At 39.4% G+C, this 19,226-nt stretch overlaps 2 protein-coding genes and 1 non-coding gene across 16 annotated transcripts in view; 1 reads left to right on the top strand and 2 right to left on the bottom strand.

The window, feature by feature from the left end:
• Window positions 1–2,883: 2,883 nt before the first annotated feature.
• Window positions 2,884–6,375, bottom strand: zgc:77262 (uncharacterized protein LOC402952 homolog). 2 transcript variants are annotated; one of them, XM_060890563.1, is made up of 2 exons: window positions 6,254–6,375; window positions 2,884–5,142 (listed from the first exon to the last, which is right to left on the bottom strand). In XM_060890563.1, the coding sequence occupies exon 2, from the start codon at window positions 5,074–5,076 to the stop codon at window positions 4,087–4,089; it is 990 nt and encodes a 329-aa protein (XP_060746546.1). In that variant the 5' UTR covers window positions 5,077–5,142; window positions 6,254–6,375; the 3' UTR covers window positions 2,884–4,086. The 2 variants fall into 2 exon arrangements, with proteins under 2 accessions (XP_060746546.1, XP_060746547.1); XM_060890564.1 differs by lacking the exon at window positions 6,254–6,375 and adding an exon at window positions 6,024–6,043.
• A 513-nt stretch (window positions 6,376–6,888) lies between these two features.
• trnav-cac (transfer RNA valine (anticodon CAC)) lies at window positions 6,889–6,961 on the top strand. Its single transcript has one exon. It is a non-coding gene; the product is annotated as a tRNA-Val (tRNA).
• A 961-nt stretch (window positions 6,962–7,922) lies between these two features.
• mark2a (MAP/microtubule affinity-regulating kinase 2a) overlaps window positions 7,923–19,226 on the bottom strand; it is a 39,416-nt gene continuing 28,112 nt past the window's right edge. For 4 of the 13 annotated variants that reach the window (XM_060891103.1, XM_060891104.1, XM_060891096.1 and 1 more), the window contains 5 exons: window positions 17,422–17,565; window positions 14,598–14,858; window positions 12,671–12,697; window positions 9,917–9,955; window positions 7,923–9,403 (listed from right to left, as the gene is read on the bottom strand). In XM_060891103.1, the coding sequence (XP_060747086.1) occupies window positions 8,968–9,403; window positions 9,917–9,955; window positions 12,671–12,697; window positions 14,598–14,858; window positions 17,422–17,565 (907 nt within the window). In that variant the 3' untranslated portion in view covers window positions 7,923–8,967. Of the gene's footprint in view, window positions 9,404–9,916; window positions 9,956–12,670; window positions 12,698–12,817; window positions 13,140–14,597; window positions 14,859–17,421; window positions 17,566–19,226 lie in introns of those variants that run through there. The other 9 variants (XM_060891105.1, XM_060891102.1, XM_060891109.1 and 6 more) reach the window with 6 other exon arrangements.

The raw sequence follows: 19,226 nt of genomic DNA, 5'->3' as shown, positions 1-19,226 counted from the left end.
AATTTTCAAGCATAATACTTTGGACCTTGTTATATCGTAGCTAGTAATTAAAGACAGTTCTTCAATCATTGGAAATCCATGGACAACTTTGGGATACAGAGCCACTGTGTTTAGGATCCTGGTTTGGTCGATACATGGCAGTGCAATGAGGAGTTGATTTATTACAAAAACACAGTTGATATTCTTAAAATTAAATAAATGTAGTTTACACAATTTTCATTCTACTCCGTATACAATGAGCTGAAACATATTTGCCGTCGCGAAATTTTACTCTCCAAAGAAAAGAATCCGTAATCAATATCAATCTTAATAGACTGGCTCCAAATAACATTCAACAAGCTACAAAATTAATGTTGAAATACAAGCTTCTGTAAGATAGCAGGCATCGCTGATATTCACCATTAGTTTTAACAATTGAGGTGTTTCACCACTGACAGTAACATTAAGCGTTCAACCTTAAAGCCTATTCAAGAAGCCACCAAGAGAAACGATTACTAAGGAATTCCTAGGTTGAAACGGTGGGGGTTGACCCTAATTCTCTCAACGACTGCATGTTTTGTCAAAGTCAGAGGACCAGGATTGGCTGATGCAGTACAAGTCTGTACACTGAACCCCATGTCTCTCAATTAATGGAATTCCTAGAAATGAATAAGGACGAAAAATAAAGACGTTTTAATCACGTGCAGATTTTACTTTATGTCCACCTGCAATTTTACTACAAACTCTTCAGTAGTCAGTCATCCATGATTTCCTATATTTCCAGGATATAAAGACAACATGGAGTCCAAAATCTCTTAGTCATTCAACATGTGGAGGATTAAATACTAAGGAGAATACTAAAATATGAAGTTTAAGACAATCGGATCTATAAAGATCTTGCCTGGAAGAAAAGAGGATGGTCCTGTATTTAACCCTTCACACAGTGATGAGCCTGGTAGTGGTTATAGACAAGAGTTGTCTTGCATAGCCAGAAGTTCAGACTAATGACAGAATGTCTATACTCCATAGTAGCATAGAGTGCCACAGAGGGTATTTGACTGACACATAAGGCAACCAATCACATTTTGTTTTGCTCAGCATCACATTTAGGGGCATTTTGCAACTCACAAAATCTACAATTAGACAAAACCTCCATGACAACAAACTACTTGTAAAGCATGCCATATAAAAGCTTTTTTCTTTTATCTAAACAATATAAGTGCCTGGAGTTCCAAAGACACTAATTGAATATTGTGTGGATCTGGATGTTCAGATGGGAAAAAACAGACCTTTGAAATATAAATATGGGTTTGGACCAAAATGATGAATGGTTAGATGTACATAACAAAAAAAAAAACAGAAAGCAATAAACTTGGATTTGCCAAGAAGTTTGGTCATAGTTGCATCTTTCAGCAGCACAATGACCTAAAATAATCTCCAAATGCACACAAAAATAGAATAAATCTTCTAACAGGACCATGACAGTTTAAACTACAGTCTAAACTACAGTCTATGGAAAGACTGTGGGTTAAACTAAAGAGTATCTGCAAGCAAGAACAAGATGTTCTGATTTAAGGAGTGATCCCAGAATCCTTGATATTTGTGGTTCATCTCTGGCACATTGCAGCATTAATGTGTCCTAAAGCATCAGAAAGTGTGAGACACCACAAAAATGTAACAGGGGTTTCTTTTATTTATATATACATATATTATATACACAGTTATGTTGGACCACCGATGTACCAATCAGGGTAATTTGGCATCTCTACTTTGTCACACTGACAGAGAACATAGCTGACTGTGGTTCTATCCTAGACAGATTGCATGTTTTTGTGTTTGGCTTTAGTGCAAACCGCCACCAAAATCACTATTTAATCTGGATGCAGAGTGAGCCATATAATTACAGTGTGTATGGATAAACACTATATGGGGATAAGACGTATGTAAACACCTGACCATCACCCCAAAAGCATTGGAAGCACACAAATGTCTTAACGTTAAATTTATGGCATTTAAAAGACACCTTATACAGAGCTCTTATTTAGACAACTGATGTGTTACAGTTTGAGGGCTTTGCTCAAAAGCCCCGGAGTAGCAGCTTAGCAGTGATGGAACTCAAAGACATTTTGCTTTCATCACTGAAACTAAAGGGCCCAAGCACGTTCCAGTATGACAATAGTAGCTGAACACACACAAATCCCAGTGACTATGGACTAAAATCTACTGAAAACCTTGCCAGAGGGATGGAAGCAGTTATAACAGCAATGCTGGAACAACGAAGTAGCATGGATTTTGAATGGGATGTTCATCAGTCAGGTGTCCACATACTTTTGGCAAGGACTGTGTATCTATAAGTCACAGTACAAAGCCAAAAAGAAACGACATACTGTAGATTTGTTTAAAAATGGAAAACTGTGTAAATTTGGGAAAATAGCAAATCAATCTCTGCTGGAAAAACTAGAATTTCCCTCACGGGTCTAAAAACAGGCAATCAGTGAGACTTTTTTTGACATGGGTGATCCAAAAACAAACATATGTTTAAACAAGACCTTATTCCAAAACAAAACATTCTTTCCAATATTACTTACCTGTGTATTTAACTTACCTGTATTTAATGTATTAAATCACAATTAGCTAGAAATACTTTTAATAATGCAAACATATTTAGGAAAGGTTTGGCCAAGGATCAAGGCAGGGAAGTAGAATAATAGCAGAACTTGTTTGGGCAAGTTTGGAGTAGTATTGGCTACTAGGCTATTAATTATTAGCTTGTTTCTTGGTTTTATTTGCAAGACAGTGGACAGGTCAATAGGTCACTTGCACGAAACGAGTGTTAACAGGTGCGAAAAAGACAGGAAATGTGTGCGAAAAAAAAATAACGGTACAACGGCAAAAACGTTGTAGTCAGATCAGTCGAGGTTTTATTTAAACGGCTAGAAAGACAGCGACTGCTAGTACAACTAAATTTCTTTTTAAAGTAACCACACCAAGCACAGAATTCGACTAGCGTTCGTGATAAAGAGCTCAACCATTTAAAAAGACATCGGTTTGCATCCACAGTCGAGATTTTCAGAGGTACATTTTATCAAAGGTTTTAACAACGCAGGGAAACACCATCACACGTAGGGTAGGCTACAATATTTGGGTTTTGGTAATAGTTTTTAATCACATGCATGTCCAGTGTATATCGAGGTATTAAAACGACTTGAATATCAAAGGCTACAGAGTCAGTGGGAACGAATAATGGGCTGATGACAATTTTATAGGAGTAATACTGACTACGTGGTAGTAGTTTATGTTTTATGTAGCGGATGGTCATGTGTTTTCCCGAGGTTCCTTTAGGTGACGCTGCTTTTTCCTAGGAGGCGACGTTGTGTCCAAGCGCTGCGTTGTGTGCCGAGTCGAGGTTGTGCTCGGGTGGCTGTTAAGATGCGATTTGATGATCAGTTGGTGTCCCCCGGCTCTGCCCACTACCACATATTTAATAACATCCTCCCTCTTCCTCCTCTTTCTTATGCGTGTCCCAGCTTTGGAACGCAACATAACTAAGTCTGTAACAAAGCTATCGACCAGAATGTTCTTTAACCTCAATTTAGAGCCTTAGCTTTCTTAATAATGCAAGTCACATACCATGCTTTTGGAAAAAATAAAAAGAACATATGCCTAAATGTTGTACAAAAATGTAACCATGCTGGTGTGGGCGAGGGTTTGCTTAAATAAGGAGCACATTAAGCCCCTGTAACAAAGTATAATGACAATACATAACTAGAACTAGGCAGTCCCTCACAATCTAAACTAACTAACATGCAAAACATACCACTTCATTAAAAGAAAATTTGAAGAAATCAAATCTTCTATCTTGGAAAGATACTGAAAGTGATACCACCTACCTCCTTTATACACTAAAAAAATCCGTCGAAATTATATTTTAACTCGGAATTTGACAACTTTTTAATACAATTACAGAATATTTGCTGCACTATACCCATTGTGAGAATTAGCTACAAGCATCATAGAATATTTCCTAATTCCTGCAGATATGTCCCTGTTTATTAGCTTGCCTTATACAAAAACGAGAGACGTAAAGACTTTCTGGACAAAGCAAGCTTAGTAGCCACGGCCAAAGCCGTTGCTGTACTTGTCCTCCATGTAATCATCTTTATCAAAGCCTGAGCCGAGCGAGTAACGCTGATAGCCGGAGGCCACGGCAGCGGACGGGGGAGGAAGAGCGGAGCCTGAAGCACCACGGGCATAGCTGCGCATGTAGCTAGGAGGCGGTGGCGGTGGCGGCGGCGGTGGCGGCGGAGGCAGAAGAGACCGACGACTGCCCAGAGGGCTGCGCTCTCGGTAGTAGCGAGGGGCAACGGAAGGCGAGGGCGGTCGCTGCGGAGGCGGAGGACGTCGCTCATAGGGGTCCCTGTCGTAAAAATGCGGGGCGGTGGCATACGGGTCATGGCGAACACCCCTCTCATATGCTTCGCGTTCATAGTAGGCGCGGGGAGGTGGCGGTGGGAGTGGTGGTGGCGGAAGACGGCCTCGAGGCGGATAGAAATCGCCAAGGGGAGGACGTGGGGGCAGGTAAGGAGGATGGTGCGGATAGTGATGGGGAGGAGGGGGGAAATAGTCATCTCCTCTGCTATTTTTTGCTTGATTACTGCGAGAAAGAGACACAAAGATTTTTTGATCCTCCAATTTCGTATGATTAAGTTCCCTGATAGCCTCCAAGGCCTCGTTTTCCCTCTGCATATGAACAAATGCATAATTCTTCACAATATCACACTCCAGTACTTTGCCATATGGCTGGAAGAGCTCCTTGATTTTGGAAGCTGTGACACCCTCAGACACATTGCCCACATAGATCTTGGTGGCGTTGCGCACCTTGGTGGTGGCATACTCAACAGTGATGCGCGAGCCATTCAGCACGTGCTTGTGTAAAGCAGCAACAGCTTTCTGGGCCGATTCCTCCTCATCCATGTGCACAAAGCCATAGTTCTTTAGGATGTCACAGTCTGACACAACACCGTGTTGCTCAAACAATGCACGCAGCTCTGCTTCTGTAGTTGCTGAAGCTACATTACCAACAAATATCTTCACCATTTTTGGTGGTGAGTCTTTTGGGGTTTGGACAGGTTAAGCAGATTCCTTGGCAACTGGACGCAGCCCCTAAAAAAAAGCAAAAACAGAAGAAATAGCATAGATCAGAATCAGAATCAGAATCAGGATTATTGGCCAAGTCTGTTGACACACACATGGAATTTGGTTCGGGCTGTTTGATGCTAGAACTAATATCAAATTTAGACCAAACATCATTAAAAGCAATACCTACTTTCCAAGAGCCTAGAGATATAGTCAAATACATTTTTTGAGCAGACATTAGCAAATCGTTTCATTCTACAGAAAATCATGTGATTGAATGAATCATGATCGAATCGAATGAACCACTTTCCCCTGAAAAGATTGCAGGAGTTCACTGTAGTTTATTTCCTCACAAAATGGCCGGAGACAATTGATGACGTGACAATTCAGATACAAGACAATTTCAGCTGAAGTCGTACACTCGCGATATTACATCCTTTGTCATATCTCCCAAATCCTAAACGGCACAAATGTCTAAAATAACGGTGTCTAAATAAATAAATGTTATTTATTTATTCAGCGCACGCGCTCTCCGCCATGTTTAGTGTTATGAACAGATAATAAACACATAAAATGGCCTCTTGGCGAGAAGGCAAAATACCACAACATAACAAAAAGCTTGACAAAACCTAACGTGTCTTATTTATCCCTAAAACACGGTCCTGCTCATTTCGAGCCAACAGCGCCAACATAATTAGATTCATGTTAAACATTTAAAAGATTACATTCTGACGCCAGGGAGCGGGTTAAATGGTCAAGCTAGCGTTTAGCATCATCGCTATTGTGCTTTAGCTATTATGTTAGCTAGAGTCTGGCTATCGCGAAATAACAAGAATATAGTTATGACTGTAGTCTCAGAACTGTAGCCAAACTTTTACAGGATTAAAAGATGTAGAAATAAGACAGACCAATAAACCAGCCAACAAATTGTGAGTCTGAACGACTGCCAGATAGCTTAGCTACCTAGCTAACCTGTCAGTAACTGAAGTGTTAGCTACCTAGCTAACCTGTCAGTAACTGAAATGTTAGCTATCTAGCTAACCTGTATGAACTATATATGAAGAAAATGGAAATCTTTTGTATGCTGCATATCAACATAAGGAAAGCGTTTAATAAATCAAAACACATGAAAACTTACCGCCAAAGCAAGACTACAAGAAATCCCCACAGGTTCCTGTATAAAATTAGCTGTAGGGATGAGAATCGACCTTCAAATGAGTCGATTCTTTGTTCCGAGGCTTTATGATATAGGAGTCGAATCTTATGCTTTGTTTTGTTTATGGCTCAATACAAAAAGTTAATGTGTGTCAAGACTAACACGTATACATTTAATGTCATGAGAACAACGTACACTACTTACTATTATCGTTGTTGACATTTTAATTGACCTTTTAGATAGATCCTTAATCCTGTGACCGAGAGCCGACTCCGATTCGACTCCCAAATTCACCTTAAATTGATTTCTTGCATTTGGCTATCGCACCCTAGTGGTGGGTTCTCTCTTTTGCATTTTTAAACTAAAATGTATATTAAATAATTCGTCAGGCGTTGTTTTGACGCTGTTTTTTGCCTTATATATATATACCTGGACAAACTAACTACCTTCTTGTAGCATCTACGGATAAATAACGATTCGCTATTTAATACTGCATTTAAAACACAAATATCTTACATTTCATCCACATTTTCATTGTATGGCATATAAATTATAGCGTCAATGTTTTTGTGATATAGTGATATAAAATGATCCACGCGTGGCTCTTTTACAGCGCAGTTTCCGTAGTGTAGTGGTTATCACGTTCGCCTCACACGCGAAAGGTCCCCGGTTCGAAACCGGGCGGAAACATGAATACATTTTTTACCACCGAGTTTTAAATAGTATTAGTAGTGTTAAAAAGAAGCAAAGAAACACTGAGAATAAAGACAGACACAAGTATTACACTTTTTTAAAATTTTCCGCATTGCCACAAATCTGACGTTCTTCTTTTTATAGCTTTTCATTTGTGTTCACTGGATCCCATAAATATCCATGACACCAAACAGGCAATGATGTAAAAAGAAATGGCTTTAGCTTTTTTTTTTTTTTTTTTTTTTTTATTTCTTTTAAAGTGGTTCTACTTTCCAATCTATAAAATACTGCTGGTTGCCATGGTTTCCATGGTAGAGCCAAATAAACTCCTCATAGTTGAGGCCGTCCCCTTGGCGGCAGGAAGATCCCCACTCACAGGAAGTTATTTTGAGTCCTAAAACGTCTATCTGCTTTAAAGAGGACAGCCCCATACTTCAGAAATGGACAAACAAAATGGTGTGAACATGGCGCTGTCTTTGGTTAAGGTTAAATGATAATTTTTTTGTATTACTTACTTGTGCAAACAATCTGTAAGACATTTAGTACACGATCAAGAGTGCGTAGTGTGTTAAGCTAGATCCTAAGTTACGGATGTACCTCCTTGCTGACTCCATCCCAAAAATAAAAGGTTTTTATTAACAAGGGAATCCTTACATAAAACTGAAATATCTCTGGTCACTTATACGAGTCGATCTTGTATGAACGGCAGAGGTTTACATTAATGAGTCCCATTTATGAGCCTCCAAAGCAATCCATGTCTTCTTACTCCTGTGACCTACAAATACAATTCTTTATATCCGGCATCCTAAAAAAAAAAGCCATTGTGACAAAAACACTTTGACGTAATGGTATAACATTTGATGAATACCATTTAGCTGGCATATCTCACTGATACACATGAATCACACTAGCATTTAGTAGAAAAGAAAAACATTTTAAATCAAGAGACAAAAAAAAATCATCCAACTTTTTTTTTTATTTTCATAATATAATCTTCTCCAGAAAAAAAAGGCAACAAAACACAGACTCATTCCAGTGCAGCACATTGAAACCAACCAGCAACTCTTAATTACACTACAATCCACCAATAATTACTTAATTGGCCCTTAATTAGTTTTTGACATATAACCTGTGCAGCAGGAAGAGAAAAAAGTCTAATTGTCTGGGCTTACAGTGCACAGAGGTGATTCACCTACAGAGCACTGAGGGTTCAAGTCTGCACTTCCATTTCCGATCAGATCAGATAAGACACGTTACTGTGATGTACACGTGAGTGTGGAGGCTGAGAATGTGAACCACAGCAAGATGAGTGAACATTCAAATTCCACTATGGCTCTACTAAATGTGCGTAGTACTTTATCTCAGTTACCCATCACTAAGCGTGCTGCTGTACATTCAGTGTCAAAACCACCAACCTACCTCTCTGCTCTTAAACAGTAATCTGGAACTGGAAGTAAGAATATCAAGTAACATGGGTGATTGGGGAGGGGGGATTACAGCATGTTGAGATAGCTGCTGGTTCAAGTTTGCAGTATAACAATCACCAGCAAACACTTTTCAGTTCAATAATTACATAAACGTCCTTCCTCCATCACTATACTGTTTAAACAGAAAACGACTGAGGAGCAAGGAAAAACCACAAAACTGGAAACACAAACAAAAGATGACAACAAAATACAGGTGGGGGCGATTGAGGGGGCTGAGGGTGATGTGGCGACAGAAAACCCAAACCAAGGAAACAGCTCCCACAAAAAAAAAGAAAAAAAAAAAAAGAAAAAGTAAAAAAAAAATATCAAGGCGGCCCTCAAAACATCCAGACACATCAACCTCCCCCACCAATCTGTGCTAACCATCCTGCTTCATTTACAGTCTTTAAACTCGTCACTGTCCCCGATTCTGATGGCACCACTTTGTCCATCTTCTCCTTAATGCACATCTGGGCTACAGCTCTCACATCTGCCCCAATTTGGTATTAGCTTCATCCCCAAATCATCTTTCAACCCTCACAGCTTCAACTCGTTGGCAATCTTGGAGGCGATGTTCTTGAAGGCGATGGAGGTGCCCGAGATGCGTTTGAAGCGAACGCCGTTGAGGGAGAGGCGGGGCAGCTTGCACACCTCCATTTCCCACTGAACGTATTCATCACATGAAGGATTCCCTGACTTGCAGAGCAGCATGAAGCGCTCACGCAGCTCATAATTGCAGCTGTTGGAGTCCAGAACTTTCCGGATCTCCTTCATCATTTCGTTGGGCTCCATGGACGAAGTGGTCTTCATGCTCCAGGTGAAGCGCAGCGAACGCGGCTTGATGTCCTTGGAGGACTGGGTGGATGAGGGCGTGCTGGACACAGGAGACGAGGATGACACAGAGTCCCTGTTCTCATCCCCCGTTGATCCATGGGTGCCTTTCTCCAGCTTTTCTGCAGTACTCAACATGGGTCTTGGGTGGAGGTGATAAGAGGAGACAAACAAAAGAGAAGGTGAACGAACGAATGTGTAAGTAGGACACAACCTCATTCACTGAAGCAAAGCTCACATACTTAAAAGAAAAAGAAACATTACCATCTGTACACATGGAATAATGACTGACTCAAAAATAAAATGTGACATTATGATGCAGAGCTACAATGCAGTCAAACCACTTTGGCATCCTTTGCAAAAAAAAAAAATATATATATATATATATATTTGATTAAAAAAAGCATAAACTAAAATAACTAAATTAGCTAGGTAAAATTTAATAATCAAGGACAGGAACTCTGCAATTCTAAAGCTCCAAGTGATTATTTTAGGAAGGAAACAAAGAATGTAAGGCTTCAAGTCTAATTCATATAAAATGTGTTAGAAATGATTCATTCATTTCATAATGAATAATAGAGCTATAACCAATTACACTCAATGTAGTGATCATGTTTAAACATTTTAATGATCATCACTTAATTAATGTCCTCACCTGCTGGCCTCATCTCGACCCTCTCCCTCAAACGGACTCCTCAAAGAAAACCGGCACAAGTTTAGTCTATTAATCACTTTTCATGGTCTTGTCACTGACCATTTAACAGAACTAACACCTGTATATAACTCCCTTTGGCTACAGGCTTCTGAGAACAGTCTAAAGTCTTTAACAATAGCATTTGAATTATATTAAAGTACCTCTTAACATTTAAAAATAAATGGATAAATAAATAGATAGGTTAATTTCAATGATTCCTAAAAAAATTAAAAAAATTCAACCGACTCAAAAATGCTTGATCTCACAGGGAAATATATATAAGAATTAAATAAAAATATATATAGGTATTAAATAAAAAAGACCCCCTAAATTTTATCTATTTATTTATTTAGAATGGCATTAAAAAATGATTATTTATATATAAATAATCATATCATATCATATTATATATATATATATATATATATATATATATATATATATATATATATATATATATATATATATATATATATATATATTTATTATTTTTTTTTTTTTTGGTTTGAAATGACATTTTCAGAGGTATTTTAATATTAGACCCATGCTATACTATATAGTATAATCATACAATTTTAAAAGGTTACCAGGCTAATCTTACATAAACAAGATCTAACAATCTTGGGAATGAAGAGAACAACAGGGCAAAAAACATATCAGCACACAAACAGGTTTCAAGAAGTAAACCACTTCCATTACCACGCTATAAAGAATAGGGAAAGCTTAAGCCAGAAAGCATTGCTGCAACAGTCCCTCCACCACATATACTATAGAGCCACCTCTCTCAAACCCTCCAACCTTTACGGAGCAGCACACACCCAATCAATCGTACACGCACTCGCATCCCACGTTGACTTTGATTTCCTTAGCACAACACTTTAACCACTCGTTTTAGGCCAATTAACCAAGAAGTAAAACTTAAGCTAGAATGTTTCAATAAACAGTCCTCTCTTAAACTACTGGCATCCTTCAATAATGAATAAAAACTTACCTGCTCTAGAAATGAGCAAACTTTGTTCTGAGTAAAATTTCATTCTCATTAGGACTCGTTTTGAAAATCTTACTAAAACCACTACATTTCTGAGTTCGGGTTATAAAGCTGTTTCCTAACTAAATGTTCAAAATAGAGAATCGTTTATTTAATGATTTTATTCACACCTTGCATTAACATGCAGCCTGGCTGATCGATTTATTACGTCAAAATCGCGCTGTATTTATTCACAGGCAGAAATGTCCCCCTACTTTTACGTACTCAAGCCTCAGGCATTTGAATCACATGGTTTGTGAACAAAACTTGTATAAATTAGAGATGAGCTGAAAAAAGAAACTATGAAAAGCTGCCTTTTTCCATGCCGACTAGTGTTGCCTTTATCCATTAGCACTGTGAAAGATTTTCAAATTTTCTTGCATTTTCCGGCTAAGGAAATGAAGAGGTCGATTTGTTGGTGCTTCATTGCTGTCTGGGACACAATGAGACACATTCACTATAAATGTGTTGCAGCCTGGTGCAACCCAGACCACCTTTGAATGACAGGATCATAAAGCATCTTCGAGACGTGTACTCGGTGCTGACTGTATGTGATCCCATCGCTCAGGACGCATGTCAAAGCCAGATGTGAACAGGGCCTGACGTATCATTGTGTGGGAAAAAGAGAAAAGTAGGGACACCGTTTCTAGCCGCTCTTACGCAAGTAATAACAGGAACAAACTTGTTTCTTGGAAATGCGCCAACAAACGTGCTGTCGATTAATAAATGAAAACTTGTTAATGTTGGTCATTTGAACAGGTGTAAAAGAGATAAAGCACTGCAGGATGTGCTGTTATAGAAAAAGCGATCAACCCCACTGTCCATTTGTTTCTTATAACAGCATGAACTGAAGTGTTTTATTCCTTTTATACAAACTGCTTCCCCTAAACAGGGCTATAATAACAATGTGCGTTCTTCCAGTTGAGGCTTGCATTTGTTTAGAAAGAGGAGCAGAAAGCCTTCCAATTCCTATCAGAAAGCTACAGCTTAAAATCGAACTGCATTTCATTCAGTGTCTTTCAAACCCTGTTTCGAAAGAAACTAGTATTAATATGCATAAAATGTATTTTTCTGTATTCTGGACTGTATAATGAGCCGTATCGAGGAGCGTGGATAGTGAGTCCGAGAGGGTGAGAAGGCATTGAATAGACAACCAGGGCAGACAAGACAAGGCCAGAACACAGACAAAAGCAGCACATAATTTCAGCCATTAGGATACTTCAGTAATAGACACAGAACTGACGGTCAGGTTTAAAAGTGCGTTTTCATCTGAAGCATGTGTGACTTTGAGGAGTCGGTCATTGTAGTTACTTAACTGCATTGTAGGAGATTTGCATGAAAACAGCACAGACTATGGCACAGGGAGAGCTATTCACCAGGTCTGAGGCACAACAAACAATGACCGGAGTCAACAGCCCCAACAAAAGGGTGAGATGTGAATGGAACAGGGATCAGTGTTGTTCACTGAGGGAGGAGAAGCAAAGGGGAGAAGGAAAAGACTGGAGAAGGAGCGAGCTGGGCAATGGACGCAGGGTATTAGTGACAGGCAAAACCGTAGAGAGATGTACGATATATTCACAAAAAAAAAAAAAGAAAAAAAATAATAATATCCCTTGCATTGAAATACCACAGAAGGGGAAAAAAAGAGCACAATCGCACGACGATTCAAGGGTTTTGGTATGGCCTACCTTCTGGGGAATCGGAACGAGAGATTTCTATAAGGAAAAAAAAGGTAGGGAAGAAAAAAATGCGTGTTCTCAAACGTGAAGTAAAAATATAGCAAAATCTGAAAAAAAAAAAAAAGTATTAAGACACATAAAATCCTAGGTGGCCTTTTCAGGTGACTTGAGCTGCCATGGGAGCAATTAAGGGTTAATGGAGGAAGGGTTCAGTACAGGGGGCATAATAAGCAATAATATTATAGCTGGAATTATTATGTTGTAGTTATTAGTAATTAATATCAAGCATTTGTTTTTTATGTTGAGGGGAATTATGAAGATTAATAAGATTAAAAATGGGGTGAAGTTGGTCCACGATCATGGTTAGATCCCTTAAAGTGTTTCTCACAGTGAAACCCATCCCTGCTCAGAGAGCCCCTGATTACGAGGGATTCAGTTCTTAGCCACTGATATCTGTCCCACTTCATACCAGCTTGTCCTGAAAGAAGGGAGTAACTGCAAAGTCAGAAGGCCAAATGGGTGAACTTTGAACGATCCTTTCATCGCACAATGCCACATTAATAATCCAGCAAAAGTTTTAGTGAAACATCGTAAAATTATTTAGGCAGCATTTCATCTTAATACTTTACTGGACTAAATGAGCTAGTACTGATGTGTCTTTGGAATAAGGTGGTAAAGACCTCCGTAGCAGACAAACACTGTTTTAGAGAAGCCCTTACGTTCGGTCTACACTGAAAAAAAGCTTTACCTAATATTCTTTGCCTAAAACTCAGACAGTTTTGTATCACTGGCTAAGTTGAGGACAATTCTCACTATTCAGATATCCAGAAACATGGCCAATAAACATGGCCAAGATCCACCTACTTTCACAGCAAAGTGCAATCTGTGTGATAGACAAACAAAAGATCTTTTCCCACATCCTGAGAACCTGCAAACATAGACGAGTTTCTCTCGTACCTTTACTGAAAGCAAACTACTTCAGACTAAATTTAAAGCCAAGGGACCTCTTGGTGGGAAAGAGGTTACAGCTCCTTGCTGATGTCTGCGAGCTCATGTATGACGAAGAGCGCAGATGGCACATTGCTCTACATGTTACACTGCCTTGTGATGCAGCATAAGCAGCAGTTGGAAATGACACGGATGTCTGGCTTCACAAGTCTGAGTTACTAGCTGTCGTATGATGGGGGAGTGGGCGGGAATCGGCAGGTCTCTAAAAGTGCACAGAGCCAATCAAATTGCAACTTTTACGATCCTGAAGATACAGAAAAGAATGCAAACAACCTTGTGTGTGAGGCTGGTACTTTTAGATAATTATTACAAAAATCCGCAAGTAAACAGTGGAGGATCCAAAAAAAAAAAAAAAACAATAAAAAACAAAACTGATGGATACTAGACAGCTAAGGATGAAACATGCACTCGTTCAGCTCCAAAAAAAATTACTGACTGAACCTAAACCTGCACGAGCTCCAGTGAAGATTCCCTGTGAAGACCTGTGAAGCTTTCCAGGTTGCCAACTTTATTCCTCTGGGAGAAAAAACCCACAAGCACTGATCATGCTTTACACCTTGTGCCCCAGAGTGCTCAAGGGACAATCGCACAGGGTAACAGACAACATATGGTTCAGCTTTCAACTATAAAATAACTGTTTTCACAACCTGGCAACGAACACTGCACTGTTTAGTTCAGACCTTTACCATGTTCACTAAAGGAAGAGTTTACATCCTTATCCCAAATTTAGCTCATCAAAAAGATCTAAAGTACTGTCTCCTTGACTTAATGGGAATTTCGTTTTTAATTTAACGTTCCAATGTTTCCAATTTTGACCCAAAATTTCTTCTAAATATCCTGGGTTCCCCCCCCAAAATGTGCATAAATATTTTATAACCAGTAACTAAAATGCAATAAAGTTAAACCCTTTCCAATGTTTTGAACTCACCTGCGCACAAATTTAGAGGTGAATTTGCTGAAGATTCCAGTACCGGTGCGACGAACCTGGCTGTTCCCGTGAGAAAGCGAAGGGGAGGCTGGTGGCCCGTTGTAGGTGGAGGTGTGCTGGTCACGTGAGGCTCTCTGTTGGCCTGCATGGAAAGTGCTTCTGCTAGTCACCCCTCTGGGGAAATTGGTGCGATCTGCTACCGTGGAGTTGCTTATGTTGTTAGTTGACGGAGACACCACTGGAACTCGTTGTGTAACGGTGCTGTTTTTATAACAAAACAAAACAAAAAAAAAAAAAAATAGACATTTGGTAGACGTGATAAAGATTAGTTTATTTGTGTAGCCATTCGTATCATTATATGGTATAAAAATCTAGAATTCTTTAAATTAAATCTATTCATCTTTCAGTATTAAAAGATGTATTTTTGTCAAATGTTAAAAAAACAAAACAAATGAACTGCATTTTCTTATGAACATCATGATACATATGTATAGTGTAGAAATTCCTTCCAATGTCTTGATATGAAGTTTCGCTCATGTCGACCACGCGCTAGTTTTTAAAATTATTCCTATCTGAAACTTTTACCCTATTACACGTCTTTCGTTTTCGGGTTTAAAATTCAGTCTTTTATAAATCGTGCTGTTTTAGCTGACGACAATTTTAGTAATAATTACATAGCACATGGGGTTGTATAGTATGTGTAGTAATTAATTTATGACATGAATTCTAGCCCTGGCTGAATGAAGCTCTGACTGAACTCCATCGCTTCGAAACCTCCCCCAACGATTTCTCTCTCTCTGGTGTAGCTCTGATTCAGAATGTTACTTTATTCCCTTTTTAATATTATTAAATGTTATATACAGCATCTTCCAAATTGCTTATTTATCACCTATTAAAGATGCTTATTTAACTGCACCCAAAGGTGGGAGGATTCTCCATTTTTGTCAACTTGTTTAAAGATGCTGCGTATGTAAGGTATCGCTAACTCCGTAACTGGCTACAATTCCCGTAGCCTCATGCATTTACAAAAAAAAACAAAAAGAACCCCCACATGAACAAACATTACATTAATTTATAATTTATAACTAGCATCGTAGTTCATTCTAATGTCATTCTATCCCACAATCCATCATCTTTTCTTCCCCACACCATTCTCTCTCACATACATTCACTAAAACTTAAATGGCCGTGTGCAGATGCTAGAGAGGATGCTATAAACTCAGGCTTTAGTACAAAGGCTCAGAAGCAACTGCTTGCTTTGTCAGATTCTCATGTAGTTCTGTCAGATTTTTTCATGTAGTTGCTAATTAGAATTGTTTTAATAAATTATATTATCAGTCCCTCCAGGATTTCTGTGGTGGTGTTTTTGTGTGATCGTTTTGGCCAAAAGTGCTCGAATTTGCTGCGGCTTTTTTAAAAACTTGCAATGCAACAGTTTTTTGTGCTTTATAACAGAAAATTACTTTTAACGAATTAACGAAGGTGCAATCACATGATTCTTCCTGTTCAACCGAGAAGAAGCATGTAATTACTTTCTATAATAGCTGAACACGTGTTCGACTCGTATTCATATCTTTGTACGATGACACGACTTCTAAATCTGCATAAAAGTTCTGATAATTCTGGAAAAAAAAGGGGGCACTGCTTTATTTTACGTTAATTTTGACCTAGTGGGACTGAATAATGCCCCGTTAAGCTAAATATTGAGCTAAAAATGATTGTATATTTTATTGTATATCATATACATAATATATGTAATACATATGATTGTATATTGTATATCCTGCTATTAAATTCTATAGCTTTTCTATAATATAATATTTTGAGTTTTATTCAATATTTCTTCATTAAAGAATTTCATTATTCAAAAGACAAAACAAAACGTCAGATTAAAATAAAAACCAGACATCCAACATGGACAGTATCTGAAATGGATTCCACACTAGGGATTAATATCAGGTTAGCAGCCGTGGGCACGAACCGTCACGAACCGTGTTAAACCCGCTCATGTGCATTTTAGTACCAAGTCACTTTAGTCTCATTCTATTAACTAAATCATCTGTGTTGTTAGTTTCAACTAAAATAAAAGACAGGCTTATGAGGAGGAAAGGATTCACATGCTATCATGCACAGCTTTAGCGATCCAAGTCTAAGCTTATTTCAACTAGATTTCTGTGGAGCAAATGCTGTGATGCACAGCGTCTGTGAGAGTTAGATTGTGCATGCTGCGTGACGATGATGTTAGCAGTACGCCTGTGTGTTTTTGTGAACGTACGTCGAGATTTATAACGAGAAATAGTGCTTTAAGGCTTAAGGAGGAGTCGAGGCAGCAGGCGCCGACGAGCGTGTGGGAGGAGAGCCGTAACGTACTGCCCGTCTGATGCCAAACCTCAAGCCACATCACAAGTGCTGTTAGAGACGAGCTGGAAAGTGCACTTTTACACTGATCTGAGAGCTTCGCTACCGTGTCGGTGAGAACTGGAGCAGGGTTTGAAGAGAGAAGGGGTTCTACGATCAGTGTGAAAGTGCAACTGGATTCGGCAGTTAGGAATGAGGGTGAGATTATGAAACATGAGGTAAGAAGCAGTTTGAAAAAAAAAAAATCAAAGGAGAGGCATTACGTTTTGAGGCATAAAAGAGGTTCTGGAGGTAAGGAGGTAAGTGTTCTGGTGTCAAAAACTGGAAAGCGTTTCCAGCACACAACAAAGCATAAACAATCGGAGAAATAATAGAGAATAACGACATCTCTGTTATCTGAAGATCTTGTGTCTTGAGGTCCGCTCTATGGCTCCAGCCCCAGCATGGAAGCTGTGCTGCAACTTGCCTGGGCCGATGTGCATGGAGGTCTGGGGAGTTGGGGTGGGCCGAGGTGGACAAGGACTTGTGGTGGCGGGGGCGGGAGGAAGAAGAGGAAGTTAGAACAGCAGCTGCCGAGGCGGTAGAGGCGCGGGACCCTGGTGTGCTCAAGCTGAGGGGAGAAACAGCCACAAACCCCCTCCTCAATCCCCCCCAACACAGGGGGGCAGGAGAGGAGTGTGAAGTGCACATGTTAGAGAGAAGCTCATGGAAGGAGGGATGGATGGATGGATGGATGGAGCGACACGGAATTACAACATAAAAGTTGGGTTACATGATGTTGATAATGCAGGCTGGGATTTGTTTAGTTAGAAGCACATTATTCTTAGTCATTTCAGCACAAACTTGAAACATCTCACTAAAATAAATCGACTACAGGACTTTTTTTTCCACTGCACAAAGAACCAAACCGCCGGAGCTCTTTTTTTTTCCTTTTTAGTTCAGTACCAAATGTCTGTGGTGTAAAACAACCTTTGTGTGTGTAATTTATGGCACCTTGTGCCCATTTTAACGACAACACTCACTGAATGCCAAAACCAGTATCACCGTATAGCTACTACATTTGCTTATGCACGTTTCGTTGAAGCGGTTCGAATTAAAATCAGTGACCTTTTTCAAGATGTTGATTAAAATTATGATGATGATTTAAAAAGACAACCAACTTTTTGTTTTTGAAAGGATTAATCTAAGCAAGGCTTCAATGCCGATGGGGCCGAGATCGTTTCGTTCGTGTCTCGGGATTTCTCAAAAGTTTTAGGACAGTCCTTGTGTGCAGTAAAAAAATAAATAAATAAATAAATAAATAAATGCGAAAAATAAATAAAGGCCTGGGAGGCCTGATACAAATCAAGTATCAGATAAGCATTATGTTTACACTTTAATGATCTGTCTGTTCATCAGATAAACTGGGTTAAACACATGATAATTCAATCATTTGGTACACTCGCCTGAGAAAAACATGATTTCCATGTGAAAAGAAAAAAAAAACTTAAAATGGCAGAAAATTAACATGCTGCAAGAGCAATGCACTCGACTGAGAGAAGACGGAATTGTATATTAACGCAAATTTGCATGCGAGTGTTTGTGTGTGCGTGTGTGTGTGTAGCATAGAGGCCATTCAAAAGAAGTGTCACCTTAAACATCAGGCACATGGGCATCAGAATATGGGGAGGTAAAGAGATGAAAGATCACACTTGCATGCAAATAAGGCGTGTGTGTGTAGAAGTGTGTGCGAGTGTGCTACCCAAATCTGTTGCTATGCTGCAAATCGTTACACACTAACTCCATGCAGTGAGGTGTCCTTCTTCAATCTGCCAGTATTACAGAGTGCACTCTTTCTACCCACTGTTGCACGCTCTCCACCCACTCTTGCTCTCCTCCTACACACTTACGCACACTCCTTGCATCCACAAGCACACACACTACCCGTTCTTCTATCCGCTCACAAAACCACTCACACATTCTTGCCAACTCACATTCACTATCCATTTGCACACCTTCTACACACACACACTCACTGTCCTTCTATACACTCACACACTATCTACACACTCTCGCCGTCCTTCTATACACTCACACACTCTCGCCGTCCTTCTATACACTCACACACTCTCGCCGTCCTTCTATACACTCACACACTCTCGCCGTCCTTCTATACACTCACACACTCTCGCTGTCCTTCTATACACTCACACACTCTCGCTGTCCTTCTACACACTCACACACTCTCGCTGTCCTTCTACACACTCACACACTCTCGCTGTCCTTCTACAC

The sequence above is a fragment of the Tachysurus vachellii genome, chromosome 17 (assembly GCF_030014155.1).
Source record: "Tachysurus vachellii isolate PV-2020 chromosome 17, HZAU_Pvac_v1, whole genome shotgun sequence".
Classification (NCBI taxonomy): domain Eukaryota; kingdom Metazoa; phylum Chordata; class Actinopteri; order Siluriformes; family Bagridae; genus Tachysurus; species Tachysurus vachellii.
This window is presented reverse-complemented; position numbering and strand designations above follow the sequence as displayed.

Coding starts and splice junctions, on each gene's coding strand:
- zgc:77262 (XM_060890563.1), bottom strand. CDS start 5,076: ATGGTGAAGATATTTGTTGGTAATGTAGCTTCAGCAACTACAGAAGCA.